The following is a 14,975-nucleotide window of genomic DNA, read 5'->3' on the forward strand; positions in this document are numbered from 1 at the left end:
GCGCCGAAAGATTCAAACGAGTGGTGGGCGCTACGCCGAGCGGTGGCGTGTCTTTGGCATGGACCTGATCCGGAGCTTCTGCGGGAAGCTGCGGTCTCTGGCAGTCATCCTAGACAGAGAGACAGCGCGGCTGCAGCGAGCGCTGGACGGAGAAGACAGTGGTGAGTGAGGCAGCCGGGCGGACGTGTCTCCGGCGCGGGGCCCTGGCGGCGCCCGCCGTGCGGCGTCACAAGGGTACGCGCCGGTCTGAACGCGCACACTCAACGGAGATGGCAGTTCGTCCGCCGTGGGGGTGTGCCCCCCGGCCTGCTGACGGCGCCATCGGCACACCCCGGAGGGCCGCGAGGACCGCCTTTCGTCATTTCCTTGGGCCCCTCTGGTGTGCTGTGCGCCTGCGTCAGTCTGCAACCACAGCGCTCTCCTCTGGCCAGGAAAGCAGCCCTGTTTTATGCGCTGCCTAGAGAACCGGCGGCACTCGGGACAGATTGGCCCCAGAATGCGTGCCTCATTTCCGCATGGTATGACGTTGAGTCGCGTAGAATGTGTGCTAATCAATAAACATGCAGTATGAACAAAATTAAACAGTTTCTTTTAAAATGTATCTGCTTAGCACGGTTATTTACAGGTATGGTGACTTTTGTCTCGCCCAGATGGTCCACAGTTGGAGTAAATGTATTTTTCCCAAAGAACCGTATTGCCAACACAAACGCTCAGTACTCTTTCTTCTTTTTTTTCATTTGTAAATAAAGCAGAATTCTCCACTACTAACCCTGTATTACAGATTTTTAAGAGTTGTTGCAAGACAAGTTCAGATTTAATGTCATAATTGTAATGTGCCTTAAAATATTGCACCCTGTAGACACAGAGTCCTTTTACTTTAATTATATTACGAATACTTTTCCAGCCACTTAAATACCTTTATTTTTGTGACTGGAAAAACAATATATGGCAAAATTTTGAGATATGGAAAAATAGAATAAATATCTCCTGCAACTCCACCATCAGAAGACACCACTATTAATACTTGAATAGCTTTTCTACGATTCTTATTCTTAGAGTTGCTTCGTGTCGTTTGATTTTGTTTACATAGTTCAGATAATGCTATAAGACACAAAAGTGTATTAACATTTTTGAATTCTTGATATGTAGCTGAATTGCTTTCTACAAAACTTGTGCAAATTTACCTTCTGACTATTTTATTACCTATGTGTACAAACTCTGCATTTTCTTTTGGTTTTACAAGAAAATGTTGAAATAATTTTTCAATTCCTGGCCCATATGTATTGCAGGAAATACAGAATTGTGATAATTAGAGAAAATTTTACCTTTTATGATCACGGTGATGAATCATTAAATTGGTTGACTTTTAAACATCTTTTTTGAGATGTAACTCACATACCATAAAATTCACCATTTAAAGGATACAATTCAGTGGCTTTTAGTATATTCACCGAGTTGTACAACCATCATCACAATAAGTTTAGATTTTCATCACCCCCAAAAGAAAACCTTCTGACTCTTAACAGCCACTGCCCACAATTCCACCCCCACCTACCACACTAGTCTTATGCAAACACTAATGTACTTTCTGTCTATAGATTTGCCTATTCTGGACATTTCATATATGTGGAATCATACAATATGTAGTCTTTTGTGCCTGGCTTACTTTACTCAGCATCACGTTGCAAGGTTCATCCAGGTCATAACACGTATCAGTACTTTGTTCCATTTCATTGCTGAATAATATTCCATTGTATGGAGAGACCACATTTATTTATCGGTTCATCAATTGATGAACATTTGGGTTGTTTCCAGTTTTTGGCTATTATGAACAACGCTGCTGTAAACATTAGTGTACAAGTTCTTGTGTGAGCATAATGTTTTCAGTTCTCTTGGGTATACACTTGGAAGTGGAATTGCTGGCTCATACGGTAACCCTATATTTAACTTACTGAAGAACTGACAAATTGTTTTCCAAAGTGAATGCATCATTATATATTTCCACCAGCAATGAATGGTGGTTGCAATTTCTTCACCCCTCCATCAACATTTGTTATTACCTGTCTTTTTTATTATTGCCATTCCAGTATGTTTAAAAAAGAAAATCATTGTATTGTGGATTTGCATTTCCCTAATGAAAATTGGTTGACTTTTCATAGGAGATCTTTAAAAGAGGCATGTTTTAGAAAAGAGAAATATAATCCTTTAAAATCGTGCTTTTACATTATATATATATGACCAACTGATTAATAAGAAAGGTGATGTATAGTGGGTTAAGGATGTCTTTTCAGTAAATGGTGTCGGGTCACTTGTACTCATGAAAAAAAGATGGCTCTTCATCCTTACCTCATGCCAGACACAAAAATCAATTGCCGATAGATTTTAGCTCTCAAACAGAAGGCAAAACAATAAAGCTTTTAGAGGAAAATGTAAGTATTGTCATTGGCAAAGATTTTTAGAACAGGAAACAAAAAGTGCTCACCATAAAGGAAAAAATACTCAGTAGGACTATGTTCCATCCTTCTCTTCTTCCTCCCTCCTTCCTCCTTTTCCTCCCTCCCTCCTTCCTTCCTGACCTGAGTGCTGATTGTGTAGGTGTTTATTTTGAAAGTTCATCAAGCTATATACTTAGGGTTTCTGTACTTTTCTATATGTATATTATAGTTTAATAAAAGTTTTAAAGAAAGGCCTTAACAGTTTTCTTTGTGATTAACAAGATATACATTTTAAATAAGTATCTACAGGATTTTGTAATTATAAGAAAATAAACTAAACTGTATTTTCTGTTCTTTTTCCTCCTTGTTATTGCACTCTTTCCTTTCAATATTCATATTGAAGACTTTGAAGGTTATCCAATGAGAATTTTACATGACCTTCATTCAGAAGTTCAGACTCTAAAGGTATCACTCCTATAATATTTTTATGTAGTAATTTTAAAAATTAAATAGATTCAGTCAAAAGTTAGAGAAATTCTAATGTACTTTCTTTTCTCAAAAGGACGATGTCTGTACTCTTCTTGACAATGCAAGTTTGGAAAGTAAAGAATGCATTGGTTTCATAAAGGCAGCAAAAGTACTGATGACAAAAAATTCTGTGGATATCATGAAAATAAGAGAGTTTTTCCAGAAGTATGGATATAATCCACGTGCCAAGAAAAATTCAGGTGTGAATAACTTGCATTTTATAAAATTTGTTTTAGTATTAAAGAAGGGCAGCATGATTAGGACCATTGTGGGCTTGGCCCTGGTCTCTAGTTCTCACCCTTGACGTGTGACTGTTGTTGGATCGTTTCTGACACAACTGCTGTGTTCTGGGCGCAGTGCTGATCAGGGTACAGGGTCAGGACAGCCCTTGCTCTCCTTTCTGAAGTGCAAGACAGGAACTAACATGTGTCAAGTGTCACTAGAAAACAAAAAAGTACTTAAAAATTATTTAAAAAAGAACTTAACACAGTGCTAGATGAATGAAGAATACAAGATAAATCTGCCTTTAGGATACTTGGTTTCTAGCCTGCTCTGCTAATAAACGAGAGACTGACCTTCAAGCAGGTTGTTCCATTTTTCTTGTTCTCAGTTCCTTCTTCTGTAGAATGAGAGATTTGGAGCTACATAAACTGACAGTCCTTTTTAGTTTTAAAATTCTTATGAAGGTTAGTATAGCATGGTGGTTTTAAATTCAGAGCCAAACTGGCCAAGTTCAAATCTCTGATTCCACCACACACTAGCTGTGTTATCTCTGACCAGCTACTTAACCTTGTACCTCAGTTTCTCATTTGTGTGTACCGTGGAGGTATGTAAGAGTATTTCCCTCTCAGCTTGTATTAGGATTAATGAGATAAAATTTGCTTAGAATAGTACCTGGCCTGTTAATCACCAGGTGATTAATATTGTTATTGTGCACGCACCTTTGATTTCATTTCAGTATGCTTCAGTATCTTCATTTCCATTGAGAATGATCTTGTACATAAGTAGAACGTTAATTAAATCTAATAAATACGTATTGAGGATATATATATATACGGAAGGTGTATTAAACAGTCCATGTGGTGTGGTGGAAAGAACTCAGTTGACTCTGGTGTGAACAGGCCAGGGATTCAGATACTTGCCTAGCCAGTCATACTATTCCATGTGTGACTGTGGGTAATTTCTCTAAATTGCTTTTCCCGAACTTGTGAAATGGGGATGATCGTACCTCCCTGGGGGTAGTGAAAATGATGATGAGTTTATTTTGTTAATCACATCAATGACAGCATTGTGATAGATACAACAATAGGTTTTTGGTAGCTCTTGTAATATTTCTCAGAATTAACAAGAAGCACGGTGTCAAATCAGCAAGTGGCTCTTCCAAGGGCCAAAAGCCATGTAGTCAAAGTTTATAACTTTTTTTGGTATGATGCATCCTCCAGATTGAACCTGTCCTGGCTTATGCACACAGAAATGGTACCCTAACCTAAGTTAATTTCCAGTTGCCAATCAGAACAAAGAAAATAATGTCTTCAAAGAAAATATATGTACCTCTTTACTTCTTCCAGTCTGTTGGATCTCAGCTTTTCAAGTAAATGTACAGTCTAAATTTATTCCTTTCCTCTTCTTTTGGACCCAGAAGATTCTGACAGGGATCTATATAGATCCCATATATCAGACAGAGGTCTGATATACTCCATTTCAACTACAGACAGTCCCTTAAAAGATGGAATCAGCAGAAACAAAAAGGCCTTGGCATTGCAGGTGCTATCCTGGGTCTTTTAACTCCAACTCAAGTTCCACACCAAATTCATTAACCAGTAATGTACCCAGGAAATGACAAAGGACTGTGGGCAAAAGTACAGTTGTTAGTATAATAAATGAGTTAGTCTGAAATGGACAATGTAGTGGTTAAGCGTTGGCGTCTGGAGCCGGATGTAGTCTATTAAAGATCGAGGACCTGCGTGTCTTTGTAATGATTGCCTGTTATTTCTCTCACTAGGCTTTTGACATGTGTTCTAGACTGACTTAGGATGAAAATATATGTATCTTGGTATAACAGTCTTTCCTTTTTAGGCATATATAAGTTAAAAATCTAAAATAATATTTTTATGCTTTGTGTTTAATCAGACTGTAGTTAATTCCACACTAATTAATGTCATTGAATGATGCAGTAGTTTCCTGATATATTAAGAATGACTGTAAATGACGTTAAGTGGGGAAGTAAGGAAGTTGGACTTACATTTGTGGGTATTGATTTTTCGTCTTTTAACACTAGTTTACTTCTTTTCTATAATATGTCAAGTCATTAAAATGGGTGGATAAGGGGTACACATCAGGAATTTGAAATAAAACTTTAGAGACTAAGGAAAGAATCAGAGCTTTACTGATTTGGGACATTTCAGATGGCTCTATTTTATGTGGTTTTAGTACATGAGATTCCCTAATTTGATATGTGAATAGAACATGACCTTGATTTTTCCTCCCAGTGGGTGAGCAAGAAGTCGTTGACTCCAAACCAGAGTCCACTAGGGATGAGACTCTTCAGAGGCCTGATGTGAAGGGTGACATGTCTGATCCTTGTGGCCCACGCAGCTCTGTTTCTGACAAGTCTCCAGGGAGTCCACAACTTGCAGATTTTGGCCTTGAGCGGTACCTCATCTCTCAAGTCCCACCAAACCCTCCACAGGTGGAAAACAACCAAAAGAAAGAGCTGCTAGTGAAAATACAGAAAACTCCAAAGTGTGCACTGAATATGGACGATTTTGAGTCTGTGACTCCTAAATTAGAGCACATTAGTATCTCTGAATATACGATGTGTTTAAATGAAGATTACACCATGGGACTTAAAAACAGGAAGAATAAGAGGTGAGCAGCTTTCTTAAAAGGCACGTTTATCTAACTTTCTAAATCTTTTGTATTTACTTTTTCCTAGAAGAGAGACAATGTTTCAGACTGTGTATCTTTAAAAGGTTTTCAGATACTTCTTATTTCAAACTTCTCTGAATCACCAATTCCATCAGTGAAGTGCAAGCTATTGATTTTCTGGAGTTAGATGCTATAGAAGGAGTGAGAAGGGCCTGAAAAAATAAAAGGTATTTGGTGGAATAGAGAAGCGAGGAAAAGATTAAAGGGGTAAAATCAGTATGAATTGATTTGGTATGGAGACTTGGGAAGAGAGGGGATCCAGGATAAATCCCAGATCCCTGCTTTGTCGCCTGGGATGACGCTAGGGGAAGAATTAAGGAATACCTGGAGCTTGGGGGTAAAGGTGATATGTTACCTGTTCATTTGGAGGAGCCTGTAGAGGTGCTCTTAAACTTGGGTATTTTAATATGAATTTGAATTTCTGTGATGAATTTCCATGATGAATTTCTGCTAGACTAAAGAGATGGGGAGTAATTAGTGTGAAAATGGTAATTAAAGACTTATACATTGACAATGAAAATACCACGTGTCAAAGGAGCCAAGTAATGTCTAAATGTAAATCTTTAAGAACTGTAATCGTTAAAGGAGGAAAATGAATATTTATCTCCAAGATGCCGGAAAAAACACACAATTGTGGGGAAAGGAGAAGGGAATAAACACTGAAGATAAAATGTCATTGCTAAAGATTTTTAGGAGGGTAGAATTGATAAATCTAAGGTTTACCTCTTATTTAAACCTAAATACAAATGACAAAATTAGGAACTAAGGGCCATATTTTTTATTTTTTAAGCTATTAGAAATAATACAGGGTATAGTATTAGAAAATTTGGAAAGTGCAGATAAATGAAAAATAACCATTTAAAATAGTATGTTTTCCTATGTTTTATTAATAAGTATAGATGGTAAATGTAGTGGGAAAAACCCATTCAAATTTGCAACAAAAAAGTAAAATACCCATGCCATTTGTAGATGAAAGGCCTGTATGGTTAAAACCATCAAACATTTCTCAGTTATATAAAGGGAACTTTAGGATGAAGAAAGATAATATATTGCCGAATGGGATGACAGAATATTATTAAGATAGTTAATCATATATCAAATTAACGTACAGGTGTCATGCAATTACAACAAAGCCTCCACAGGATTTTTTTTTTTTTTTAAGGTGGAGAGGGATATTTGACAAAATGATTCTAAAATTTATTTGGAAGAATAAAAAGGATAGCTAAGAAAATAATGAAAAATAACAGTACTGAGGGGGCGTGACCTACTAGATATTAAAGTATAAAGCCACAGTAGGTAAAACAGTATGAAACTGTTACAGAATGGGCCTGTAACTGGAACAGAATAACCCAGAAACACTCTATGTGATGACTTGATTTATATAATCAATTGAACTTACAGCTTTCCTTTATCTCAGAGATTCTTAACCTACTTCTAAGTCAAAACTATCAATACAAAATGGTTCCTAACCTTTTTTGAGCCCTTTTTATACATTTAAAATGAAAACTGTTCCAAGGGCTTTCTGTTCCATAAGATAGGACCGAACATTCATCCAGACTTGATGAGTTATAGTAAGATTAAATTTTTCCCAGAGGTTTAGTATTAACTTTTTTAAGCTTATAATCTCCCTGTTAATCACACCAGTGAGGAAGCCATAGAAACAGAACCAGTGTCCACGGATCATTTCTTCGCCACTCCTGGCCTCGTGAACCAGCAGTTGGGAAAAATTGGTAAGTGTAAAACCCCACTGACTTCCCGGCTGTGCTCTTTCCAGACAGTCTCTGTGCAGGTGTTCTGGAGCCTTCTGCATGCTCTCAGTTCTTGACATTGAGTGCTATTAAATACCATTGCATTCATGTTCGTACAAGAGAAAGAATTTTCTGATAAGCTTTTCATACTCTTCCGGATTATATTCAGTATTTGTCAGCTTGTTTGTTCTTACATTTTAACTTAAAGCCTATAAATACATATCCATTCTCCAATCTTTTGATGTAGACCCAAGAGTACCCTTTTTAGTTTAGCTGCAGTATGAAAAGCTTATTGGTTAAGAGTTCTGCGTTGTCTTTCTTACATAAACCACACCAAGAATGCATCAGCTACCATTTCAAATTTTGGTATTTTAAAAAAGTATAAGAACTTAAAATTTTCATGTTTTTTTCCATATTTGTCCCTGTAAGCATAAAAATACTGATTTTCATGAAATATAGAATAAGAAATTCTCAAGTAACTTGTCTTTATGAGGTCTTTCCAAAGTTTTGTATGTTTTCAGAAAAATTCTCTTTATACTAATTTCACTGACTTGTTATTAAATTAACAAGCACCTGTGGGATAAACAGGAGTGAAAGAATACAGCTGACTCACAGTCAGCTTAGAGCTCAGCTTCTAAGAAAAAACATTAAGTAGCCTTTTTTTTTTTTTTTAATTAGTTTTATTGGGGAACAGTGTGTTTTGCTAGGACCCACCAGCTCCAAGTCAAGTCATTTTCAATCTAGTTGTGGAGGGTACAGCTCACTGGCCCGTGTGGGAATTAAACCAGCGACCTTGGTATTATGAGCACTGTGCTCTAACTAAGCCAACCAGCCACCCTAGCCTATTTTTATAAAATGAGAGATTGGCCCATCACCTCACACCATCCTCAGAAGTCACTTCCCAATGGACTATAATAAAGGAAAATGTTTTTATGACTTCTGAAGCAAGATGGGTTTTTAAAGAAGAGCTTACCTTGTGAAATCCTTCAGCATGCCATCAGCAGTATATTTTACGGAAGGAACAGAAAGCTTATCCATTAGTAATTTGATTAAGTGGAGGCTTGTTAAGAGTTTCTGCAGTATTTTAGTTTGACTCTATTTTTATGCCACAAAATACCATTATTACAACTTTCATATTCTATTAAAATTTAGTAATTTGTTTACTATTTTTTGTGTTTACAATTGCTTCTTGTATCCCACTCATTGCTTGTGGGTTCAGTTTTCTTGTTAAAATACATCCTTTACCGGTTCTTCCAGAGGTGTTAGTTCTTATGTGTGAAGTCATCTCAATTTTTGTTATGTCTGAAAACATTTTTTCTTTCTCTTTCACTCATTCTTGAATGATAATTTAGCTGGATATAGAGGACTAGCTTGACAGCTGTTTTTCTTCAGTATTTTAAAGAAATTATTCCATTTTGGTCTGGTCTCTATTGCTGCTGATGAGTAGAGGGCAGTTGGTCTGATCAGCTTTTCTTTGTAGAAAATCTGTCTTTTGTTCTTGGTAGTCTATATATTTGTCTTTATCTTTGATAGTCTACATTTCTCTGTAGCATATGTGTACATTTTTCATTCATTATGTTTAGAATTTGGTATGAATTTTCAAACCGTATTGATATTCAGCAGTGAGGCATATATTACTTTTTCTTGAATGAGTTTGTGAACTTAATTGCCAGACCTCGTAAAGCAGTTGTATTCCAAAATTTCACAGAAGTGGCAATATCCAATTCATGTTCTCTTGTCTCTTGCTTTTTCACTCCACCATCTGTTTTTCACATTAATCCATGTACATCCAGTCTATCATTTTCATGGTCCAGCAGGATTCCATTGTATGAACAAGTCATCTTATTTGTTCACTTGCTTATTGATGGACAGTTAGGTTGTTTTTAGTTTTTACTATTACAGGCAGTGCTGTAATGACAACTACCCCTGTGCACACATGTGTGTCTTACAGAAGCAGAATTTCTATATCACAAGACGCAAACCTTCACCTAGTCTAGAAAATGCTAAGCTGTCCTGGGAGTGGCTGTTTGGTTTTATCCTCACCAGCCATGTTTGAGTTCCTATTTCTCCATCTTTTCCAGCATTTGATTTTTAGACTCAATCTGATTTTGCCAGTGTGATCAATTTCCTAACATGTTCATTGTTTCTCTTTGATATATTTTAGGATTGCTTTTATGGTACTATGCGTTATAGATATCAAATGTTTGTATACATGCGGTTCCGTTTCTAGAATCTCCTATTTGTCCTAATAGTCAATCTTCCATCCCTGGCCAATGTTACACTGCTTTTTAAATTATTGTAACTTTAGAGTAAGTCCCAATATCTTGGAAGGTAAGTGACCTCTTTGCTCTTTTCCTCCTTTTTATTCTTCAGAAATTTTTTCTCCATAAGCTCTTACACAGTTGTTAATAGATTTATGTATGGTATCTTGCTCTTTCTTGTTATTCTTTCTTGCTATATATTTCAAAATATATTTCTTCAGATTTTATATATATATATATATATTTTTTTTTTATTTTTTTTAAGATTTTATTGGGGAAGGGGAACAGGACTTTATTGGGGAACAGTGTGTACTTCCAGGACTTCTTTTTTCCAAGTCAAGTTGTTGTCCTTTCAATCTTAGTTGTGGAGGGTGCTGTTCATCTTCAAGTTGTCCTTTCAGTCTTAGTTGTGGACGGCGCAGCTCAGCTCCAGGTCCAGTTGCCGTTGCTAGTTGCAGGGGGCGCAGCCCACCATCCCTTGCGGGAGTCGAACCGGCAACCTTGTGGTTGAGAGGACACGCTCTAACCAACTGAGCCATCCGGGAGCTCAGCAGCAGCTCAGCTCAAGGTGCCGTGTTCAATCTTAGTTGCAGGGGGCAGAGCCCACCATCCCTTGCGGGACTCGAGGAATTGAACTGGCAACCTTGTGGTTGAGAGCCCACTGGCCCATGTGGGGATCGAACCGGCAGCCTTCGGAGTTAGGAGCACGGAGCTCTAAACGCCTGAGCCACTGGGCCGGCCCCAGATTATGTTTTTAATTGTTTGTTGCTAGAACTATTCATTTTTGTATATTGCACTTATACCTTGCTGAATTTTATTAGTGCTCACGATAATTAGATATGTGAATGTGAGTTTTGTTTTTTCCTGTCCAATTAAGCACACACCAGTTATCATTTCTTCAGTTATTAAAAATAAAATGCACAAATTCATTAACAAGGATTATAACTTAAAAGTTGAAGTCTTCATTTCAACTTTATTTTCAAATATTTCTTTTCACACCATTGTATGTGTCTTCCAGATGCCGAGTGTACAGAGTCTCCCTCGGCACCTACATTCTGCACTCCCGGTTTGAAAATTCCTTCTACAAAGAACAGTACAGCTTTGGTAAATTTGCACAAAATTGAAAGCTCTAATTTTGTTTCTAATGACTCCAATATACTACTATTTCCAGACTGAAACTGTGTGTTTAAACAACATAGACTAATGCAGCCTTTTGTTGTGTATTTACCATGTATTTCTGGAGGGTAATTTAGCAGCATATATCAGGAGTTTTAAAGTTTTCCTACCCTTTAACCATGTCTCAGAATTTATTCCAAGGCACACTGGGGCAAAGTTATAACAAGGAAGTTACAGAGGACAGACAGCATTACTTACAAGAGCAAAACATGAGAGACAATCTAAATGTCAAATGGTAGAGGAGAAACGAAATACATTAAAGTATATCCATAAGGTCTGGTGTTCTATAATTACCAAATGTTTTTGAAAAACAGATAAAAACATATAAAGAAAATGTTTTCAAGAAATATTTAATGATATGGAAAATGACATGTATGTATGTGTATACACATGCACACACGCGTCCTCTTTTACCTGCAGTTTTGCTTAATTTCAATTACCCGTGGTCAACCACAGTCTGAAAATACTAAATGGAAAATTCCAGAAATAAACATGTCATGTCTTAAATTATGCATCATTCTGAGGAGCGTGATAAAATATCATGCCATTGTGCTGTCTCGATGTGAATCCTCCCTTTGTCCAGCATCTCCGTGCTATAGGACGCTCTCTGCCGTCGTCATTCAGTAGCATCTTGGTTTTCATATTGACTGTCTCAGTATCACAGGGCTTCTGTGCAAGTGACCCTTACTTTATTTAATAATGGCCCCAAAGCAATTCTCACATAACCTTTATACAGTGTAGTTATAATTGTTATATTTTATTATTGTTAATCTCTTACTGTGCCTAATTGATAAATTAAACTCATAGGTTTAAATGTATAGGAAAAAAAGTATATAGAGGGTTCAGTACTATCCGGGGTTTCAGGTATCCACTGGGGGTTCAGGTATCTACGCATCCCCCGTAGATAAGGGAGGACTGCTGTATTTTAAGAAAAAAGGATAGGTAGAAACATACCAAATGGTTACTTATAGGTTATTTTTACGTTTTTTCCCCAGTAAATAAATTTGCTATAATCAAAAACCTCATCCCTTTTTAAAGTTGAGATGAATACGTAAGACAACCAGTGTAGTAGACTGGGCTTCTGATAACACTTTGTGCAGTGATGGAAGTGTCCTGTATTCTGTGCTGTCCACTGTGGGAGCCACGAGTTATAGCTAGCAACTGAGCACATGAAATGTGGCAAGTGCGCCCACGGAGCTAATTGTTATATTTTTAATTTTATTAATTTAAAGTTAAATAATACCCGGTGGCTTGTTGCTAGTCTGTTGCACACTGCAGCTATAGAGAAACCAAGGGCCGGGCTTACCTCGGATCTGCTTTCTTCCTCTTTGGGCTGAAGGCATATGGTGACACATGCTCTTCCATGCTGTGACTGCTACGTGGTCCAGTTTAGTGTGACCTGAGACTGGGTGCGTGGATCCATCTAAGTCTGGGGTTCGGTCAATTTCATAGTAAGCGCTAGCCTAGCCTGTATTAGTAACGAAGGTGGTACTTTGTCCTCCATATGCCATTCCTTTGTTTCCTTGATTTTATTCAGTGTTCTGTCAGGGGAGAGGGGGTAGTTTGGGCCACTTAGAGACCCCAACAGAACTAACAACTGACTGACAATTTTTATTTACTACATTATTTTATACTACCATAATTTAATGACTTGTTTTTGTTCCTCAGGTATCCACAAATTATCCACTATCAAAAACAAATAGTTCATCAAATGATTTGGAAAAAAAAGACTGCACATTGTTAGTTTTAAATTCAGAAAAGTGCTTTGAGAATTTCACGGCTCCCTCTTCTCCTCTGATTTCTTCTTATGAGAATCTGCTCAGAACACCTACACCTCCAAAAGTAACTACAATTCCAGAAGATATTCTCCAGGTTATTTTTCCACTCTATTTTTTTGACATATTTTTTTCAAAGTTAGATATTTATGTAATATGATGTAAACTGTAGTACTTCTCTGCTGGTTTGGGTATTGAGAAAATCTAAATTCTGGGTGCTAGGCTCCTCTAATGCTGGCTGCAACAGGCTGGTGACATCATCATGCTTTTATGTCCTTGTGGGACATTTCCTCTAACTTCATGTTCTGAAATGTATCCTTATATTTTCTAATAGCTATTCAGCTGTGATGGCCATGTCAGCTGCTGTTTCCACAGGGGCATGTTGCTGGAAAGTCAGGAATGTCATTTACCCTGCAGTTCTTCATAGTGGGGTGTCATGACTAACATGCGTTACTTGAACTTGACATGTGTTGGAGCTCAGTTGGAGAAACGCTGGTTTAGGTGTGTTAGTGTCTGACTCCTTAGCACAGCATCGTTTACCACTAGTTCACTACTGACTTATGACTTCACACTCACTCAGTAACCAGCAGTCTGATTCCTGGCATCTCCCCCTTAATAGAATTTACAGTGTGTGGCGACTGTCACTTAGTTAGGCAAATGCTATTCTTAATAACCATTCTAGAAACCTTCCTAGCTCAGGGACAGGTATGAGGATAGAAGTACTTGGGAAAATTCCCAGATGCCATTAGAACAACTCACCCTAAGATACCAGTGAAGTGTTTGTTACCCCTCTTCTCTGTCTTTCTGCTTTCTTGGGCATTGTAGTACACTGAGAGAGGAGGGGAAGCTTCTGTCCATGGGCTTTATATAGCGTTCACTTCACTTCACTGTCGTCAATCTTTCTCTTTTTATTTCTGTGTTAAAAGAGGGAGACTTGTATGTGATGTATCACCTCTCTGTATGAAAAACATCACAGCTGGTATTTCAGATTCTTCTTTTCATAATTTGTAGTACTGATGGTCTTTCTTCTGAGCATTTATTTCACCTCTTTCCTTGATGTAGTTTCCCTAGATTTTCCTAAAGGCTTAATTTGCTCGGGGATACACTGCTTGCTGCTTGTGTCGACTTACCGTAGCATACATTTTGGAAGTCAGGTGTCCACACCCCAGTCAGGTTTCTGATATCGCCGTCCTTTCTGTGCTGCTAAAAAATTCTTACTGTTTCCAGTAACCCATATCATCAGACTTTCCTTGAATGTTTTGTAACACCCTCCAAATTTATGTTGTTCATGTGACTTCATAAAAGGAATTTGCTTGGTTTTAGATTCTATCCAAATACAACCGAAACCTAGCTACTCCGGTGGCAGTTAAGGCCTGGCCACCCAGCGAAGTGTTCCTGACCAAGGGCGAAGAACAGTGCATCCGAGATGTGGTAACACCAAAGCCAGTGGGGTGAGTGTTCCACGTGTTGTTGAGGAGAACATTTAAAAATTAACATTTGAGTGGCAGTAAAAATGTGTAATTGACGTTTGCCAGCATGGGTTAGCAGCCATGGAGAGAGCTAGGATCCCTGGATCCCTGGATCTCAGCCTCCTACACAGTGTGCTGACATCAGTAGGGGGTCTTCCCCACTGTTCTGCGTAGTGTGAAAAGGTGTAACCAGTCTCATGCCATTTGTTTTGCTTATGGCTGTGAATTATACCTGACATTTTTATTTGTGTCTTTCTGCAGAAATTCTAGTGAGCCTTCTGTCCATTATGGAAACTGAACAGATGAGGTTGAATACAGAGCTGGACTGACGTTCCTGTTCACATTCCCCCACATCGTTCTCCTGTTCTTAAAACACCCCCCATTAAAGCTGGATGTGGACACTGATGTCATAATATACTTTTTATTAAGTTTCTATTTTGTTTCACCTCAGCATTGTTGACATGTAACTCAGTCAGTTTTTAAATATCATTACTATTTCATTGATTTCAAATTTGCCCTACCTAATCTAACAGGATGGTTTGATAATATCAGGAAGCAGGATCAGTAACTTAAAATATAAATGTTACTGTTCACTACTGTTCGGCCACCTGCAGGCGTCTCAGGGCTGGGTGGATGTTGCGTCTACAAATGGGGG

General features: G+C 37.9%; 1 protein-coding gene across 2 annotated transcripts; it reads left to right on the forward strand.

Moving 5' to 3' along the window:
• Nucleotides 1-28: 28 nt before the first annotated feature.
• Nucleotides 29-14,725, forward strand: SKA3 (spindle and kinetochore associated complex subunit 3). 2 transcript variants are annotated; one of them, XM_019715691.3, is made up of 9 exons: nt 29-161; nt 2,839-2,900; nt 2,998-3,163; nt 5,453-5,831; nt 7,536-7,621; nt 10,919-11,004; nt 12,745-12,948; nt 14,175-14,302; nt 14,582-14,725. In XM_019715691.3, the coding sequence occupies exons 1-9, from the start codon at nt 59-61 to the stop codon at nt 14,616-14,618; spliced, it is 1,251 nt and encodes a 416-aa protein (XP_019571250.3). In that variant the 5' UTR covers nt 29-58; the 3' UTR covers nt 14,619-14,725. The 2 variants fall into 2 exon arrangements, with proteins under 2 accessions (XP_019571250.3, XP_019571251.2); XM_019715692.3 differs by lacking the exon at nt 29-161 and adding an exon at nt 257-518.
• The last annotated feature ends 250 nt before the right edge of the window (nt 14,726-14,975 follow it).

The sequence above is a fragment of the Rhinolophus sinicus genome, chromosome 16 (assembly GCF_057876585.1).
Source record: "Rhinolophus sinicus isolate RSI-liver-muscle chromosome 16, RSI-T2T, whole genome shotgun sequence".
Classification (NCBI taxonomy): domain Eukaryota; kingdom Metazoa; phylum Chordata; class Mammalia; order Chiroptera; family Rhinolophidae; genus Rhinolophus; species Rhinolophus sinicus.